This window comes from Cucurbita maxima, unplaced genomic scaffold (assembly GCF_002738345.1).
Source record: "Cucurbita maxima cultivar Rimu unplaced genomic scaffold, Cmax_1.0 Cma_Scf00030, whole genome shotgun sequence".
Classification (NCBI taxonomy): domain Eukaryota; kingdom Viridiplantae; phylum Streptophyta; class Magnoliopsida; order Cucurbitales; family Cucurbitaceae; genus Cucurbita; species Cucurbita maxima.
Window position 1 is genome coordinate 1479466 of NW_019272046.1, and position 19409 is coordinate 1498874.

The 19409-nt window shown below is 35.9% G+C and overlaps 4 protein-coding genes across 5 annotated transcripts in view; 1 reads left to right on the forward strand and 3 right to left on the reverse strand.

The window, feature by feature from the left end:
- Window positions 1-5858, reverse strand: part of LOC111466003 (apyrase 2-like) — a 7030-nt gene extending 1172 nt beyond the window's left edge. Inside the window, exons 1-6 of one of the 2 annotated variants that reach the window (XM_023110533.1) lie at window positions 5159-5857; window positions 4839-4967; window positions 4694-4750; window positions 4505-4597; window positions 3642-3838; window positions 981-1072 (exon numbers count right to left, since the gene is read on the reverse strand). In XM_023110533.1, the coding sequence (XP_022966301.1) occupies window positions 981-1072; window positions 3642-3838; window positions 4505-4597; window positions 4694-4750; window positions 4839-4967; window positions 5159-5473 (883 nt within the window). In that variant the 5' untranslated portion in view covers window positions 5474-5857. Of the gene's footprint in view, window positions 1-980; window positions 1073-3641; window positions 3839-4504; window positions 4598-4693; window positions 4751-4838; window positions 4968-5158 lie in introns of both variants that reach the window. The other variant, XM_023110534.1, reaches the window with a different exon arrangement.
- A 2122-nt stretch (window positions 5859-7980) lies between these two features.
- Window positions 7981-12413, reverse strand: LOC111466095 (aquaporin SIP1-1-like). Its single transcript, XM_023110675.1, has 3 exons — window positions 11883-12413; window positions 10113-10385; window positions 7981-8324 (listed from the first exon to the last, which is right to left on the reverse strand). The coding sequence occupies exons 1-3, from the start codon at window positions 12180-12182 to the stop codon at window positions 8157-8159; spliced, it is 741 nt and encodes a 246-aa protein (XP_022966443.1). The 5' UTR covers window positions 12183-12413; the 3' UTR covers window positions 7981-8156.
- A 1881-nt stretch (window positions 12414-14294) lies between these two features.
- LOC111466062 (syntaxin-related protein KNOLLE-like) lies at window positions 14295-16427 on the forward strand. The gene is made up of 2 exons (XM_023110633.1): window positions 14295-14766; window positions 15890-16427. The coding sequence occupies exons 1-2, from the start codon at window positions 14378-14380 to the stop codon at window positions 16425-16427; spliced, it is 927 nt and encodes a 308-aa protein (XP_022966401.1). The 5' UTR covers window positions 14295-14377.
- A 1650-nt stretch (window positions 16428-18077) lies between these two features.
- LOC111466086 (NADPH-dependent aldehyde reductase-like protein, chloroplastic) lies at window positions 18078-18992 on the reverse strand. The gene has a single exon (XM_023110665.1). It carries the CDS (start codon window positions 18916-18918, stop codon window positions 18136-18138), a length of 783 nt encoding a protein of 260 aa, XP_022966433.1. The 5' UTR covers window positions 18919-18992; the 3' UTR covers window positions 18078-18135.
- Between the last annotated feature and the right edge of the window lie 417 nt (window positions 18993-19409).

Genomic DNA, 19409 nt, shown 5'->3' on the forward strand with positions numbered 1-19409 from the left:
TTTCCTAAAAAAAAAAAAAAAAAAAAAAAAGAGAGAGCATTGAGAATACTTCAATCCAAAGCTCCATTTGATTTCCAAAAAGATAGTAAAGAAGATAGGAATTATTCGAACGAAGATAATAACCTATAAAACCACATTGGAACAAGGGAATTTCTTTAAGAGAGAATGTTTATGGAGAAGGTGATATGAAATAAGGTGTTTTAATCATGTCAATAAAGATTTCAGGGTGTTTTATTGTATTTTTTAACTTTTAGAGAATTATCTTTAAGTGAATTATCTTTAAGATTATAAGTTAAATTTAGATAGGGGTCATTATGGTATTGATGGCCATGAAAGTTACAACCTTTCAATTAACCAGTCATTCAAGGAGTCTTGATCAAACTATCCTGTGGAGTAATTCGAATCACGAGTTTTCTTTACTCTTGATCTTGATCATTAAGACAATCCATTCCAAAACTTTCCTTTAGGTTGATTCCTTATCGATTTTGGGGTTCTTGGATAATTTAGATCAAAAGATCTCGTTCTTTAACAAGGTTTTTAGATCAAATCTCAAGAGTTTCATATCATTTGGTACCAGAGCCTAAAAGTCATAGTATTATTTCTTTCTAGAGTACACGTGGGAGAAAGGAAAGATCCTCTAACTTTTTTTTACCAAGGATCTATGTTTTAACAAGTTGAGTTATGCATAGGTTAGTAAATTTAAAATAAGGATCGATCCTAAATAGTTAAAAGTGCGGAGGAATAAGAGAGAAAAAGCCAAGAATTTTGTGCAAAATATCTAGTGGTGTGGGAACCCATATAACCAGCTAGTTATATTTGTATTGCACATAAAGATTTTGTATTTCCATCAAAATTGGTTAGTTACAAGAAGTTTATACTCAATAAGACACTAAGTTGCGACTTGCATCAACATAAGCGATGAAGAGAGGGAAATGATGATTGCAAAAACATTTATTATTGGAAAGAAAGAGAAAACAAACCTTTGTATCCAGATAGGATGCAATCATTGCTAGAATTTTTAGAAACACTCAAAACCTCCGCTCGAGCAGCTAGTAATCCATAATGCAAATAACTGTAATTCAAATAACCAACAACCATATAAAGTCGGTCTAAAAAACAATCACGTAAGAGTCTAAGTGCCAGTAGCTACTGTAAACCCAAGACAAAATACAAAGGAAAGTTGGTACAAAAGAATTTAAAATCCTAGGACAAGAAAAACAAAACATTCATGTGAGATCTCACATCGGTTGGGGAGGAGAACGAAACATTCTTTATAAGGATGTGGAAACCTCTCCCTCGCAATCGCATTTTAAAAACCTTGAGCGAAAGCCCAAAGAGAACAATATCTGCTAGCGGTGGGCTTGGACAGTTACAAATGGTATCAGAACCAGACACCGGATGATGCCAGCAACGAGGTTGAGCCCTAAAGAGGGGTGGACACGAGGCAGTGTGCCAACAAGGACGTTGGGCCCCAAACAGGGGTGGATTGAGGTCCCATATCAATTGGAGAAGGGAACAAGTGTCAGCAAGGACGCTGGGTCCCAAAGGAAGGTGGAGTATGAGATTCTACATCGGTTGAGGTGGAGTATGAGATTTTATAAGGATGTGGAAACCTCTCCCTCGCAATCGCATTTTAAAAACCTTGAGCGAAAGCCCAAAGAGAACAATATCTGCTAGCGGTGGGCTTGGACAGTTACAAATGGTATCAGAACCAGACACCGGATGATGCCAGCAACGAGGTTGAGCCCTAAAGAGGGGTGGACACGAGGCAGTGTGCCAACAAGGACGTTGGGCCCCAAACAGGGGTGGATTGAGGTCCCATATCAATTGGAGAAGGGAACAAGTGTCAGCAAGGACGCTGGGTCCCAAAGGAAGGTGGAGTATGAGATTCTACATCGGTTGAGGTGGAGTATGAGATTTTATAAGGATGTGGAAACCTCTCCCTCGCAATCGCATTTTAAAAACCTTGAGCGAAAGCCCAAAGAGAACAATATCTGCTAGCGGTGGGCTTGGACAGTTACAAATGGTATCAGAACCAGACACCGGATGATGCCAGCAACGAGGTTGAGCCCTAAAGAGGGGTGGACACGAGGCAGTGTGCCAACAAGGACGTTGGGCCCCAAACAGGGGTGGATTGAGGTCCCATATCAATTGAAGAAGGGAACAAGTGTCAGCAAGGACGCTGGGTCCCAAAGGAAGGTGGAGTATGAGATTCTACATCGGTTGAGGAGGAGAATGAAGCATTCTTTATAAGCGTGTGGAAACCTTAATATGAACCACGACCAAGGAATTTTCATACCTCAAGGTCCAATTACAAGGACGAGAGCCAAGAAGCTACAACAAACCTTGTACACTTATATTCAAGCTATGGTGAGCTCATCAAAGGAAATTCTAGAAGATGTTGGAGACCTCCCTTATATGTTGTGCAAAGTTGAGCTTCATGAAAAAGATGCATTAAATGCACTTTAAGTTGCATTTAATGAACTCAGCTAAATTTATGGAACTAGTCCAAAGATAACTAATAAGCACATTTCATTCATTGCACTATTTAATTATAATTTAAATATTTGTTTGTCATATTTAAACTAGTTTTTAATATAGATGTTAAGGTTATATTGTAACCCACATAGGTTACCATATTCCACCATGAACTACCATTTTAATACAGAGGTGGTGGGTATTTCTCATTTACTAGCCCATTTAATTTAATTTCTCATTTACTAGCCCATTTAATTTAATTTGGGAGTTATGTTAAGGTTGTAAAAGCTATATAGTTATGTTAAGGTTGTAAAGGCTATATAAAGCTTCTTTTCTTTGATTAGAGACATCACATTTTGGAATTAAAAAGAATAGTTATTCCAAAATGTGATGTCTCTAACCAAAGAAAAGAAGACTTTATATAGTCTTTAAAACCTTAATCTATGTGTCACATAACTCCCAAATTAAATTAAATCGGCTAGTAAATGAGACATACCCATAACCTCCATATTAAAATATTAAAATAGCTAGTTAACGGTGGAATATGCTAACCTATGTGGATTACAATATAACCTTAACTCCTATATTAAAAACTAGCTTAAATATGACAAATAAATATTTAAATTATAATTAAATAGTGCAATTAATAAAATATGCTTATTAGTCATCCTTGACTAGTTCCATAAATTTAGTTGAGTTCATTTCATGCCACTTAAAGTGCATTTAATGCATCTTTTTCTTGAAGCTCAACTTTGCACAACATATAAGGGAGGTCTCCAACGTCTTTTAGAATTTCTTTTGATGAGCCCACCATAGCTTGAATATAAGTGTACAAGGTTTGTTGTAGCTTCTTAGCTCTCGTCCTTGTAATTGGACCTTGACGTATGGAAATTCCTTGGTCGTGGTTCATATTAAAACCTTTCCCTAGCAGATGCGTTTTAAAAACCTTGAGGGGAATCCCAAAAGGGAAAACCCAAAGAAGACAATATCTACTAGCGGTGGGCTTGGGCCGTTACAATTCACGAGAGTTTTGGTAGAATTCATCAAGATTCAACCACAGCTATCAATGAATTAGTAGAGGCTGATTGAAATAGGAGAGTCGTATTGCCATGTGTAAAATTTATCAACCGGCAATCTCAACGAGACAAGAGTAGAATGTATACCTGTGAACATAGAGATAATAAGTTGCTCCCTTCAGATACATTTTTTTTATGTATACGCTCTCTGCTTCTGATAATCGAGCAGCATCCGTTTCGGAGATAGCATATGCCATTTGAACAGATCCTCCCCCAAGATCTACAACTCCAACTGTATCCGAATATTTCTTGCCCAAGTTCCCAAGCAGATAGTTTAATGTCACCTGGAAAATGATAGCCAAGCTCGTAATATGTTAATACACGAGAACTCCATGCAAGATCCCAGGAATGGTTCAGATTATCAAAACTCTACATGCATTTACCAATCTACATCTAAACTAATTACTGTCTCAAATTCTGCTAAATACCGATATGAAATTTAACATCGTACGTAGTTTAATGACAACCTCTTCATGTCACGACTATCGTTTCCACATTGCATTCCAACTGACAAAACTTATAATGCTGGCATGTTCTATCATCCTATGCTGTTCCAGCACCTACGCTAAATGCAAGCTCATTGCATACATAGCCTCGAGTTCAGAAACAGTAAGGCTTTGGGGATAGAGAGAGACCAGCACATCCTAAGCTTTGGAGATTTGTAGGTTATTCAACAGATAACTGAACTTAATACCAAAATGTAACTAGAAGGAGACTGTCTCAAAGAAATGGCTCTAGAGGAAGCAACATGACACTTTATCCTGAATCCTAATGGCATCATATTCTTCACTTTGAGGGGGAAAGAGAGATATTAGCAAGAACCTCACATTATCACACTATTGTACCACAAATAATACACATTCCACGATTGGAACTAAAAGCAAGCTGCAGCTGAAACCCAAACTACATAAGAAAAAGTACAAAGTGGATCACAGCCATAATAGACATACCCAAAGGTAAGAACCTTCTTGAGTTCCATCAATTACAGACACAGCACTGTCCTCCAACCTGAGGTCACTTTTGTCTCTCAGGAGATCCCTAACCTTAAAGAAAACAAAAGCTTTCATCTCTTAGCACGAAATAACACGAAATAAGGGAACGTGATAAATTGCTTCAGAAGAACAAGCATGGACCATTACCGCCTGCAAAATTTTGTCAGATGTATCCCCCTTCAGAGCCCTCAAGCCTGCAGTTGCCTACATTAACATGAAAAACCGATTTCGAAAATTGGCATAGCTTCATTTAAAGAACAGAGCTCAAGGAGTTCGAGGAATATCAACTAACCCCAACTCTAACAGGGGCCATTGACCGCAGTCCTTTAGGAACCACATTTTCCGCTTTTTCCAAAAGGGAAATTAGAGAAGCTGCAGCATTCTTGGGGTTGTCAGCATATGCACTCAATCCTGGATTAAGCTAAAGAAGAAGTAAGCAAACAAGAACAAATTTAAGCACAGCTAGTCTCGAGAGAAACAGAATACAGTCAACTCAAAACCAACAATTGCTGCAAGTACAAGCACCAAAAAATATAAGCACAGCCGATCTAGAATGGAAATTCGAAGAATATCAGTGAAAATGTAGATACAGGAGAAGATAGAGATTAGTACTTGTTCAAAAAGTTCGATATCCTTGCCAACGGGGAGGAGATCGAGATTTTGATCGAAGCAAAAGACATGGACGCGACTCCCAGAGCTACCAGCATCAAAAATAACAGCATAAGTGGATTTAGAAGAAGAAGAAGACGACCTGTGATCAGGGTAAACCTTGCGGTGGTTGAACGAGTAATTTTCACGGCCCGGCATGAAATAGAGAACAAAGGCGATTAGGAAAAGCGAAAGAGACGTGAACAATAACACCCCTCTGTATTCGTAGATCTTATTCGACAGCGATTCCGACTGTTGCTTACCGGGACGCTTATGCATCTTGTCAAATTGAAACTGAAGTAGCTTCTGATGATCCTGAAGTGACAAAGAGGGCGTTTGGCCTTCAAGAAGGTCGGCGGAAGATGGAGATCGGTAACGGATCTGAACGTTTCCAGTGGAATTGGAGGCAGCAGGAGCCTTCAATGAGTGCAGTGATTCGGGAGTCGGATCCAGCGCTCCGTCTGGGAAGAACGGCGATGATTATACGCAATGAATTGATGAATGATTGACTCGCAACAGCATCGAGGACGGATCAGGGTGGATTCCGTCAGTGAAATCGACGAATTGACGTGGGATTTGGATGGAGGAACTTTGAGGTGATCGAAGAAATGGAAATGGAGGTGGTTAGGGGATAGGGGAGGAGCAAATGTGAAGTAACAATGTCGAGTTTGGATTCAGAAATATAGCAGTTGCGAATTCGAGTGGCAGAAGAACTTAAAAATTCCCACTTTCTTACCTTTGATTAATTAAAATTAATTAATTAGGGTTCTTTATCATTTTTTTTTATTATTATATTCTATATATATTTTTATTTTTTTTTAATTATAGTTAATTTTGTGATATTAAAATTTGAATTTTTTGAAACTACGGTAGAACAAAAGATTTATTAATTTTTTTTAAAAGGATTATATTAAAAAATATATATATTTAAAATAACTATTTTTTAAATAATAATAAACCGACAAAAATGATGAAATCGCCAACAAAAATAAATAATTAATTAATTTAATTTATATGGAAAATGAAATAGGGGGCAAAAATAGGTACATAAAAGGTTTCTTAATATCTTAAATTTAAGAAACAATGAAAGAGACTAAATTAATAAAAATATTCCAAAAATATTATTTCAAGTTATTAATATCTTTGATTAATTAAAATTAATTAATTAGGGTTCTTATCATTTTTTTTATTATATTCTTTATATTTTTTATTTTTTAATTAGAGTTAATTATGATATTTAAACTCTAAGGTTAAAATTTTAACTTCTATTAATTAAAATTAATTAATTAGGGTTTTTTTTATCATTTTTTTATTATATATATGAGTTAATTTTGATTATAATATTTAAATTAAAAATAATTGTAATATTAAAATTTTAATTTTTAGAAATTAGAGGTGAAAGATTATATATCTAATATAATTACTTGTAATATTTTTTACAATTTTTTTTAGGAAAGATTACATTAGAAAATAAAATTTTTAACTAACTATTTTTTAAATAAATAATAAACCGAGAAAAATTATGAACCCTGTTAAGGATAGTTGACCGTTCATTATAAGGCAAATATCTAGATATTTGCCTTATATTACGGGTTACCATATTTGCTCTTTAATTAAATACAAATATATTGTATTCATTTATTATTCTTTCCTTTCATCGCTATTTCCTTATTATTTGTAATTTACCTTATTTCTGTATTCGGTAAATAATTATAAATAAGAGAACTCTTACCACCATTTGGGTGTGGTGGATTAATCAAACATTCACAAGCCCGATTTCAACAAAAATAAATAAAAAAATTTATTTTATATAGAGAATGAAATAAGTGACCGAAATTTATTTTATAAAGAGAATGAAATAGGCAGCACAGACGAAAAGTTCTAGTTAACATTATATCTAAATATAGTATCTTAAATTTAAAAAACAATGGAAAAGACTAAATTAAATTTTGTATTTTATCTCAAAAAAAATCTCTAATCCTTCAAAAGTTGGTGCCAATACCCTAAGGTCTCGATTCTAGGCTATTCAACACGGCGTTGTACGATTCCTCAAAGCAAGATACTCGATCCAATTTGAGTAACTCCACAGGATAGACCTCAACAGAAAACTGAAGAATAACGGCAGCAAGTGATTGAGTTCAGTAGTTCCTCATATAAAATTATTGACTCTAGAGATATAGTAATATGGAGAAGACTAAATTGTTTCAAGCACCGACAGAACTAGAAGCGTCCCTTGTTTCAAAGAGAGGAGGACGGGTTATTCACATTTCATTTGATGGTCATAACCATACACTTTTGTGACTCTCTTAAACGATCAGTCCTTCAGAGAAACCTCTGTTAAACACCCTTTGGATCATTAAAATCAAGTAGTCCAGCTCCTCAACGTTGATTCCAGTCATCAAACTCATATATTAATCAAGTATTAAATATCAATCATATTCACGCAAAACTCATAAGTTTCCACGATGCAAAATATGTCAAATAATAATGCACATGTATATACATTTCCAAAATTTGTGAATAATAAAATATTCAAATTATTCCAAAATTAATGAGTAATTTGCTCTAACAATCCACTGATTTCGAAGTCAATTTGATAATAAAAAACAAGATAGTTTTCATTTTCTTTTTCAAGTCCTAAATGAAGCAAAGGGATTGGAACCCGTGCTCGAAGGTAAAACTTTAACTAGTTGAGCCGAGCTCGGGTGGTCGGGTTAGAATACCAATTCCCTAGTTTGAATCATAATACTCCTACCTTAAATATCAGCAAACATGTAAAAAGGATCTAAAAGGGAAGTAAAGGGAACTTGATTGAAGGATTATTATTGATCCAGAAGCTGCAAAACATAATTTAAACAGACGCCATTTATCTTAAGAACAGAAATGGAGTTTCTTACTTGCTACGTTTGAATGACCAAAGCTTATGTAAATCAATGCCGCAGCAGCATTTCAACTAGAGATTTCAAGCTTTCTTCTTCTTCTTAGCTGAGGCTGGGGCTGGGGCTGGTGGTGGGCAGATGATTCTGAAAAGCCAAGCAGCCGAAATGGCTCCGATGAACGGGGCGATCCAGTACACGTACAACTGCTCCCATGTATCGTGTTTGTTGTTCATATACGCCCACCCAAACGCCTGCATTTCAAAGCAAAAATCAGCATTTTTTACATTATAAGAAGTAATGAATATCGACCTTCATGGTCTCGAATTAGCAAAATCATAACTAATCTGGTTCGTAAACCGAACGCTATATGCAAGGAACGCGCCAAAGCAGCCAAAAACGTCTCGGGATGAATATGTAGTGCAAGTTTTGAATCAAATGAAGCAATATTTCACCATATATAGCCTTTCCACTGTCTATGACAAAGCTTACTTTAAATGACAGCAACTAAGATGATATCATTGACTAAACTCGCAGGGCACCCAGCTGACCCCAGAACAGTTTATTGCCAAAAAAATGCATAACGTTTAAGTATGCTATCCTATGTTATTTCCTTTTGGCCCTTTAGTCCCCGTTGTTCGAAGGCTCTCCTTCAGAATTTCCGGCTATCCTCGGTTTTGTATGACATAACCAGAGATATATAGTGTAACAGCCCAAGCCCACCGCTAGTAGATATTGTCTACTTCAGCCCGTTACATATCGTCGTCAGTCTCACGGTTTTAAAACGCGCCTACTAGTGAGAGGTTTTCACACCCTTATAAGAAATGTTTTTTTTCCCCTTTTCAACCGATGTAGGATCTCACAATCCACCCCCTTGAGAGGTCCAGCTTTCTCGCTAACACACCACCTAGTGTTTAGCTCTAATACCATTTATAACAGTCCAAGCTCACCACTAGCAATTATGCAATGTAATTCTGATATAGAAAGACAGAAAAACATGGAAGAGAACTTTTGATGACTAAAATCTGTATCGTAAAAAAAAATTGTGACGATCTCGAGCTGGTAGGGAGAACTTACATTAAGATAGCAGCAAACCTCGAAGAACTGAAAGGATCAAGTCAGACAGAGATGGTTTGATTTACAATTTATGCTCAATATCCTCCTCATTTATTGTACAATGAACTAAGATATGTTACGATTGTTTTGAATGAAAATTTTTAATGAAGGATATAAAATGCCAATTTACATATAAAACAAAAAGGCTGTGTAGTCAGCATGATTCAAAGGAGGTTCAGTCTCAGCAAAGCAACCAGCAATCTACGCAAGAACTTCCATGGTCTACAAATTACTTCAAAAAAAGCACACAGTTTGTTGAGGATTGTTGGGAGAGTGTCCCATATTGGTTAATTAAGGGATTGATCATGGGTTTATAAGTGAGGAATACATTTCCATTGGTATGAGGCTTTTCGGAAAAACCAAAAACAAAATCATGAGAGCTTATGCTCAAAGTGAACAATTCATACCATCGTGGAGGGTTGTGATTCTAACATGGTATCAGAGTCATGTCCTTAACTTAGCCATGTTAATACAATCCTCAAAAGTGTAGTCAAAAAGTGACTCAAGTGTCGAACAAAGGGTGTACTTTGTTCAAGGACTCGGAGAAAGGAGTCGAGCCTCAATTCAATGGAGGCTGTTTGAGGGCTAAATAAACCTCAAGGGAGGATCTATGGTGTACTTTATTCAAGGAGAGGATTGTTGGGAGAGAGTCACACATAGGCTAATTAAGGGGTTGATCATGGGTTTATAAGTGAGGAATATATCTTGAGACCTTTTGGGGAAACCAAAAGCAAAGCCATGAGAGCTCATGCTCAAAGTGGACAATATCATACCATTGTCGAGGGCTGTGATTTCTAACCCACATAATATAACCATATAAGTTTAAACAAGAACATAACTTAATAATCTCAACTTACTGCCAGTTCTCAATAAGAATCATCAAATGAGGATATATAAATATAAAGCTTAATAGAAGTGGTACTCACATTTGCAGGATTCATGGAAGGTCCTGTGTAACTAGAACCAGCAACGATTAAAGCTACAGTGGCCATTGCCAGCAACCATGTCTTGATTACTGGGCTGGAGGGACCCCTGAGAACAATTAGAAGAACAGCAAAACTGATTATAAAGGTCAAAACTCCTTCAGCTGTGGCTCCAGTATGAATGTCAACTTTCAGGGAAGGCCCACCAAGCATGTGCTTGTATTGAATAGGCATCAGCTCCTTGATCGCCAGGGCACCAGCAACCGCACCAGCTGCCTGCCAACAATAAATTTGATGTCTAATACTAATGTTTTAGAAACCTTTTAGTCTAGTAGAAGGCAAATGAAAATGACAGATGCAGAAATTTTAGGCAACATTGTTTCATTTTATTGATGTCTTATTCTAATCGATGTCCCAATCTCTGAAAAAACATAAAGAGAGAGGAGAATATGAGTCAGTAGAGATGGAGAAAGCTCATCAATTTTCCTTAGAATCCATAATTTCTGAAGTTATTTTCTATTTCTTTCTCAACATCTAAGAGGAGGAGAAAGAATTCTCTATAAGGAAACCTCTCACTAGTAGACGCGTTTTAAAAACCTTGAGTGGTCCATAGAGGACAATATCTGCTAGCGGTGAACTTGGTCCGTTACAAATGGTGTCAGAGCTAGACAGTGCCAACAAGGAAGTTAAGCCTCGAAGGGGGTGGACATGAGGTGGTGTGCCAGCAAAGACGTTGGACCTCGAAGAAGGGTGGATTGGGAGTCCCACATCGATTGGAGAAGGGAACGAGTGTTAGCGAGGACGCTGAGTCTCGAAGGGGGTAGATTGTGAGATCCCACATCAGTTGAGGAGGAAAAGGAATCATTCTTTAGAAGGGTGTGGAAATCTCTCCTTAGTACATGTTTTAAAAACCTTGAAGGGAAACCCGACAGAGAAAGCCGAAGACAATATCTGGGCTTGGGCTGTTACATTAACTATCACTCAGCATCTATTATAAGCTGTAAACTTTTTTTTTTTTTTTGAGATAAAGGCGATCTTTCTTCTTCAATCATTACCCAAAAAATTCAATGAATTTTCTCTATCAATACCCATTGTCCATCCCTTACAATCATGGAAAACCAATCAAGCATGACAGCTACAGATACACCAATAAGGATCATCGTGTTCCAAATGTTCCAAGTGGACCTATTACAGATCCAAGGCTAGGAAGATTCAACCAACCTTCATTCTCCATCTACAAAATTGGATAGGCTGGATTCAACATTTATTTTATGTGTTACACATTGATTTGATTGAGGAAAAACCATTTGAAGCTTTGAGGGTGCATATTGACAGTTGAAGAAGTAGATGGGAGTTGTTATCAATTGATTGATAATTGTTAAAGTTATTATTTTAATTCCATAATTTCTTGCCCATAATAATTCACTTCCCAATTATGACCACTCAGTTAGAGTTGGAGATTTGAACATCTATTAATTTGGGGGTAGATTGCATCGAAACCATTTCATCAATCTTTATCAAGTAAGTTCGATTGTGGACGTAACTAAATTGAACTAAGTTTCAAATCTTTCGTTCTAAATTTGATGTCTTGGTTTATCCGAATTTTGTATAAGGGAGTGTTAATTTCGATGACTTCTAGTTAGACTAGTTGGACTGAGAATTAGGGTAGACCATCGAGAACAGGTGAAAAATCGAACTAATCGAGACAACCCACACAAAACTTCACACTCAATTACAGAATCAAAGAGATAGAAAGACAGAACAAATACTAACCTGAGCAGGGAAACGGAGAGCCATGGCGAAGAGAGAGGTCGGACCAACACCGGCAGCATAGAAAGCGGCAGTGGCAGTTGGATTAAAGCTAGCACCACCCAAAAGAGCCCCAATTATATTGAAAACGAAAACGAGAAGGAAGACCAGAGTAGTAGTGATGAGAAGCGGATGAAGCGGAAGGCCATAAACGCCGGCGGCCGAGTACAACACGGAGGTAAGAACTCCAAGAGACGAAGCACAGAAAATCCACATGGAAGTAAGAACAGCATCGCCGATCGCCGCCTTGATTGCAGCAATCATGATTAATCTCCAGAAATCTGTAATCGGCCTGAAACAACGAAAATCGACGGCGGAAGAAGAGAAATCAGAGTTGCAGCCGCAAATTAGGGCAACTCTGAGGAGATCTCTTCAGGCCACCGTCTCGTCTGGAATCAAAATCCACGCAATTTAAACCAGAAAATATCAGGAAAGTTAGGTAGAAGATGAGAATCTCAACTGTTACTGTGGATTATGGGCACAGACGTTCACCTAATCCTGAATTTTTTCCGATAATTTTTCGGTGTGTGAATTGTTTTGATTGCTTTGATGAAGTTTCCAATTTCTTTTTTTTTCTTTTCGTCAATAAAGGATAATAAATTTGTAGCATATCTGTTGATGTCTTGGTCGTACTTTATATAATAATTTATAATCATAGTATAGTTTTTTTATAATAATTGCTCGATCTCTTTCATTTGATCGTAAAGAAGCATCGAGTGTTAATGATTGAATTTTTTCTAGCTTAAAAGTTCATTTAATTCTGAACTTATGAACGTTCTCTTCGTCGTATCTCTAAAAGGTTTGATTATCGCCAACTCCTTAAGGGATTGACCCACCTAGTCTTGGCTGACCTTAAGGGGTCGGCCTCAAAGGTCTTTTAGTCGACCCTTCAAGGAGCAAGCTCGATCCTTGGTTGGCTGACTAATTAAGTGGTCAACTTAAAATAGCCTTACTACCTCAGTCAAATAAAACATTCGATCAACCTCTCGAGGGTTAGACTTTTTTCACTGAGACATAATCATTAGACCTTACAAGCAAATCATCTCTTTGATGTCTCGAGTTTTTAGTGAATCTTGGGAGTTAATTCAATAGATAAGTTTTAGCAGTCTTCTTCGGTGTGAATGTGACACATATACAAATTGAGTATTAAATGTTATTAATATCACTAAATAAATTATATAAAAAATAAATAAATTCACGAGCCATATAAAATACCTCAAAAACCTATTCCATAAGACAAAGATTCATAATGAAATGTGCAGTGATTACCGAGTAGTTTCAAATTTTAATTCCCTCTTCGTCCTAAATTTTTAAAATGTCTCTAAGTATTATGATCTTCAAACCCATCTTAAATAAAGAGGTTAAACACCGCTCGTAAACTTACTTAATAGGACATTCATGTAAATCTATCATTCGAACGTCTTTTCTAGAAGCTTTGTAATCCAAATTCGATGAATTTGACCCAACCTTTCCATTATAATCTCATTTCCAACTCAATTTATCTCGACAAAAAACCTTCTCCTAGTAAAATTACTGTCAAGTTTGTGGGGCCCGGTCCCTCTCGGGTCCGGAAGAGGAAAAAATCCTAGCAGCACCACAACTTAGTAATTATTATTGTTATTATTTATTTACATTTTTTTTTTTGTAAATACATAAAAATCGATGGCGTAAATAATCATTATATTATTAATTATTAAATAAAATTGAAATGTATGAATTATCGGTTCACAAATTGACTTTTTTTAGTCAAGTTAACGTGAACAACTCGACCAATGCAAAAATAAGATTACAACTCAACTCAATCATAGTTCTAAAATTAATATGAAAATTAAGAATATTTGACGTTTGTAACAAAAGTTAGCAATGTACTATGACTTATGAAATATTTTATATTTTGAGTGAGATCAGATTTTAGTTATTAATATATAATTTTTTTAATAATAAAAAATAATAAATAATAAATGCCACGTGGAATTTAAAAAATATATAAAATAAAATAAATGCCACGTGGAATTTAAAATATAATTTGTGAGTGAACTTTTATAAATGCATTTAATAAAATTTCAATTTTTATTTTTTAAAATTAGTGAATATAAAATTTAATGAAATTTGGAAACTTGTGAAAATTTATTAAAATTTAGGGTTAAAAATTAATTTTTTTTGAAAAAATATATATAATAATATCGCCCATTTCGGAATGCCCAATCCAAAAACCATTACTCTCCACAACAACCATCGACCCAACGAATATTTCGAAATATATTATTTAAAAACGGCAATTAAAAATATAGCCGTTACAAAAGCAAACGCAACGACTACTTTTTCTCTGCAACTAGTTTTAATCTAAGCTTCCAACATTTCCAATTCTCACAAAACCTAAGAAAAATCTTCCAATTCTCTCAAACCCAACAAAATCTTGACTTTCCTTATTCTTCATAAAATTCTTAAAGGGGAAAAAAATGAATGACTTGATGACTCAATCGTTCACGAACTATGTGGATCTGAAGAAAGCTGCTATGAAAGATATCGACCTCGAAGCCAGTTTTGAAACGGTGTCATCTGATACCGACAATGGCGATATGGGGCTCTTCCTTGAAGAGGCTGAGAAGGTGAAATTGGAGATGGGTTCTATTAGAGAGATTCTGGGAAAGCTTCAGCAGGTCAATGAGGAGACGAAATCTGCTCATAAACCCGAAACTCTCAAATCGCTTCGTCAGATGATTAATGGCGACATCGTTACCGTCCTGAAGAAGGCTCGATCGATCCGTTCTAAACTTGAGGAAATGGACCGTGCTAATGATGCTAAGAAGCGGCTCTCGGCCAGCAAAGAAGGAACTGCCATTTACCGGTACTAATCTACCACTAAACTCCGACTAGTTAAGTTGATGGGTCATAATAAATTCAAAATAAGTCGAAGTTTCTTAGAAATTTATGGAAATGGGTTTAACGTAACACTAAATTGTTTGAGCTGATGGGTCGTAGTAAAGTCAATCACTTGTTCACATTCTAAACCTATAGAACTCGAGTAGAAGCTAAATTCAACGGTTTGAGCTGGTGGGTCATAGTAAATTCAATAATTTATTCACATCCTCAACAAATAGGACTCGAGTAGAAGCTAAATTCAACTGTTTGAGCTGGTGGGTCATAGTAAATTCAATCATTTATTCACATTCTCAACAAATAGGACTCGAGTTAAGCTAAATTCAACGGTTTGAGCTGGTGGGTCATAGTAAATTCAATCATTTATTCACATTCTCAACAAATAGGACTCGAGTTAAGCTAAATTCAACGGTTTGAGCTGGTGGGTCATAGTAAATTCAATCATTTATTCACATTCTCAACAAATAGGACTCGAGTTAAGCTAAATTCAACGGTTTGAGCTGGTGGGTCATAGTAAATTCAATCATTTATTCACATTCTCAACAAATAGGACTCGAGTTAAGCTAAATTCAACGGTTTGAGCTGGTGGGTCATAGTAAATTCAATCATTTATTCACATTCTCAACAAATAGAACTCGAGTAGAAGCTAAATTCAACGGTTTGAGCTGGTGGGTCGTAGTAAATTCAATCATTCATTCATATTCTCAACAAATAGGACTCGTGAGCTGGTGGGTCATAGTAAATTCAATCATTTATTCACATTCTCAACAAATAGGACTTAGTTAAGCTAAATTCAACGGTTTGAGCTGGTGGGTCATAGTAAATTCAATCATTTATTTACATTCTCAACAAATAAGACTCGAGTTAAGCTAAATTCAACGATTTGAGATGATGGGTCAAAGTAATTCAACCATTTATTCACATTCTCAACGAATAGAAGCTAAATTCAATTGTTTGAGTCGATGGGTCATAGTAAATTCAATCATATATTCACATTTTCAACAAATAGTACTCAAGTAGAAACTAAATTCAACCTCTAGGCTAATGGGTCATAGTAAATTCAATCATTTATTACCATTCTCAACAAACAGGACTCGTATCGCGGTGACCAACGGCCTAAGAAAGAAGCTAAAGGAGCTAATGATGGAGTTTCAAACCCTAAGACAAAGGATGATGATGGAGTACAAAGAGACGGTGGGGCGACGATACTTCACGGTGACGGGGGAGCACCCAGAGGAGGAGGTGATAGAGAAGATAATATCGAATGGAGGGGAGGAGTTTTTGGGGAGGGCAATAGAGGAGCACGGGTGGGGGAAGGTAGCGGAGACGGTGGTGGAGATACAAGACCGACACGGGGCGGCGAAGGAGATCGAGAGAAGCTTGCTAGAGTTGCACCAGGTGTTCTTGGACATGGCAGTGATGGTGGAAGCACAAGGGGAGAAAATGGATGACATTGAACACCATGTGATGAATGCTTCACAATATGTAAGAGATGGGAGTAAGGATTTGAAGAGTGCTAAGGATTTGCAAAGGATCAATAGGAAATGGATGTGCTTTGGGGTTTTGCTTTTGCTCATTATTATTTTGGTTGTTGTTATTCCCATTGCTGTTAGTTTTGGGAGTTCTTGATATATATATATATATATATATATAAATTTTTGATTAATCCACGACACTTAAATGGTATGAAAGTTATCTTATTTATAATCAAATAAATTACCGGGATATGGAAATAGTAACAAATGGAAATAACAATAAATAGAAAGATACCTAATGATAATAAGACAAATATTAAATATTTGCTTTATAATAAAATATCAAATATAATATATATGGTAAACTATAATTTATTATTAAATATCCTTAACAAAATATATATATATATATATAAATGGGGTGAAAGGGATGCCCAAGTTATATATTAAGAGAAGAATTTAATTGAATTTTTTTTAAATAAAAAAATAATTGAACGAATTTAATTGAATTTTTTTTAAATAAAAAAATAATTGAATGGTTACCCGTAGAGATTATTAATACTTTTTGAATAATCTCACTATTAATACTTTATTTAAAAAATATCCCTTTAATTTTTAAAATTACATTTCAAAAATATTATATTTTAAAAATAATTTTACGGTTAGTTCCATATTTCAAAAATATTGATGAACTTTCGAGAATAACATAAAAATGTGTAATTTTCGTTGTTGAAGGGCATTTTCGTAATTTTAGAAGGTATAAAATAAAATAAAATAAAATAAATTGAAAATAATAATGTAAATTAATTTTAAAAAGAAAAGGAAAAGTATAGATAAAACAAAGCAGAAAAAGAATTAAAAAAAATTCTTTAACTTTCAAAAAGTTTTAAAAATATCAATTTTAACTTTTAAAATTACTATTGAGTTTTGAAAAGTATGGTATTTTTAAAAATAATTTTACCGTCAATATCACATTTCAAAAATATTGATGAACTTTAAAAAGTAATATAAAAATTGAGAGTTTCTAAAGGGTATTTTTGTAATTTTATAAGGTATAAAATAAGGTAAATTAAGTTCTAAATTGAAAATAATAATGTAAATTAATTTTAAAAGAAAAGGAAAAATAAAGATAAAATAAATAGAAAAATAATTAAAAAAAAATATCCTTTTGAACCTTTTAAAATTGCGTTTGAGTTTTCGTAATTGAAGGGTATTTTCGTAATTTTATAAGGTATGAAATAAAAATAAATTAAGTTAAATTGAAAATAATAATGTAAATTAATTTTAAAATAAAAGGAAAAATAAAGACAACAAAATTTGGAAAAAGAAAGGGAAAAAATTAATTGAATGGTTACGTATAAATTTAATTTAATGCGAAATTAATGAAAACGGGAAAAGAATTTGAGTGATTAAAAAAAATGGGAAAAGAATTTAAGGAAAGATAATTAAATAGAATTAGAAAGAAAAAATTGGAAATGAAATTAAGGAAAAGGAGGAAAAAAAAAAGGAACGGAAGGGTATTTTCGTAATTTCACATTTTAATGTATAAATTAAATTAAATTGGAGCTTGAATAACTAAAGAACTGGACTCATAATATATAATCGTAGTCTATGAGGATTATTAGTAAATTTGTTGGGTAGCTTTCCTTTAGTGAACGTGTCACGAGTGACAAGGGCCCACGATTATACCTTAATATCAGTTCGTAAAACGTTTATTTGCTTCCTTTTAAACCATGTATTAAAATTTGTACCTGAATTTTAAATATAAATAAATAATTATAAAATTAAATAAAAATAAAATAAATATCTAAAAATCCAAAATATAGTTAATGCCAATTATTCTTTTTTTCTTTTTTTAAATGTCAAATTACTAAACCGCCATTGACCCGAACCACCTGCCCGTTGACCCACCCGCCACCATCGGTAGCCAAGAACGCCACCACCTTCGCCACATCGTCGGGCTGCCCGAGCCGACCTAGCGGGCAGGCATCCACCGATCTCGCCACCATCTCCTCCGATTTTCCAGCGAAGAACAACTCCGTCGCCACCGGCCCTGGCGCCACGCAGTTAACTGTAATCTCCGTCCCCTTCAGCTCCTTCGCCGCCGTCTTCGCCATCGCCTCCACCGCCGCCTTCGACGCCGCGTAGGCACCGTACCCCGGCGGCAGAGATCCAACGATCGACGTCGTAATCAAAATAATCCTACCTCCCCCACCGCGCTTAAGCCGATTCGCCGCCTCTTTACACACCAAAAACGCGCCTCTACAATTCACCCGAAACGTCTCGTCCCAATCCTCCACGGCGGTTCTGGCCAGACTCGGATACTTCGAATCGAGAATCCCGGCAGCGTTCACGACGATGTGGATCTCAGATCCAAGCTCCTCAACAGCCGAATCGAACAGCCGCTTGACCTGAGCCGGATCAGACACGTCGGCTTGAACTGCTATAACTCGCTGGCGCGGCGTCGATGACTGATTCAGCTCCGACGCGAGAAGATTGGCTTGCGCAGAGTTGGAAGCGTAGTTCAGGACGAGATTTACGCCGAGAGAGTGGAGGTGGACGGCGATGGCGCGGCCGATTCCACGAGAGGCGCCGGTGACGACGGCGTTGCGGCCGTCAAGAGGCAGTGCGGCGGCGGTGGCCATTTGTTGAATTTGGAAAATGAAGAGGCTGAGCTGTAAAGGGGATCTGATGGTGGAAGTGAAGATTTAGGACCGCCATTTTTATGGTGGAGAGTTGCAGTGGCTGAGTAATGAAGATAACGATGCGTCATTGCTGACGTAATTGACACAATTTTAGGATTTTATTATTTATTATTTATATTAAATTTACCATTTTACAGTTAGGTTTTCATTGTTGTTCTTGTTAGGTTAATCTAGAGGTGTCAGATCGCTCATCAAAATCATGTATACACCTGTTAAGGTTAAAATGATTCGAAATGTACTATAGAGAGACGTGACTAGTTGTCAATTCTTCCTACCCGAGATTACACGCTATCAAAATTGTGGACCCATAAACAACATCAAAGCAAGTAAAACAGCCCACATATGCATACATGGACCCATCAGGTACCTCGTAGGCATGCCCTTCAGTTAGGATGTGCTCATGCTACCGAGTCACGGAGAAAAATGAATCC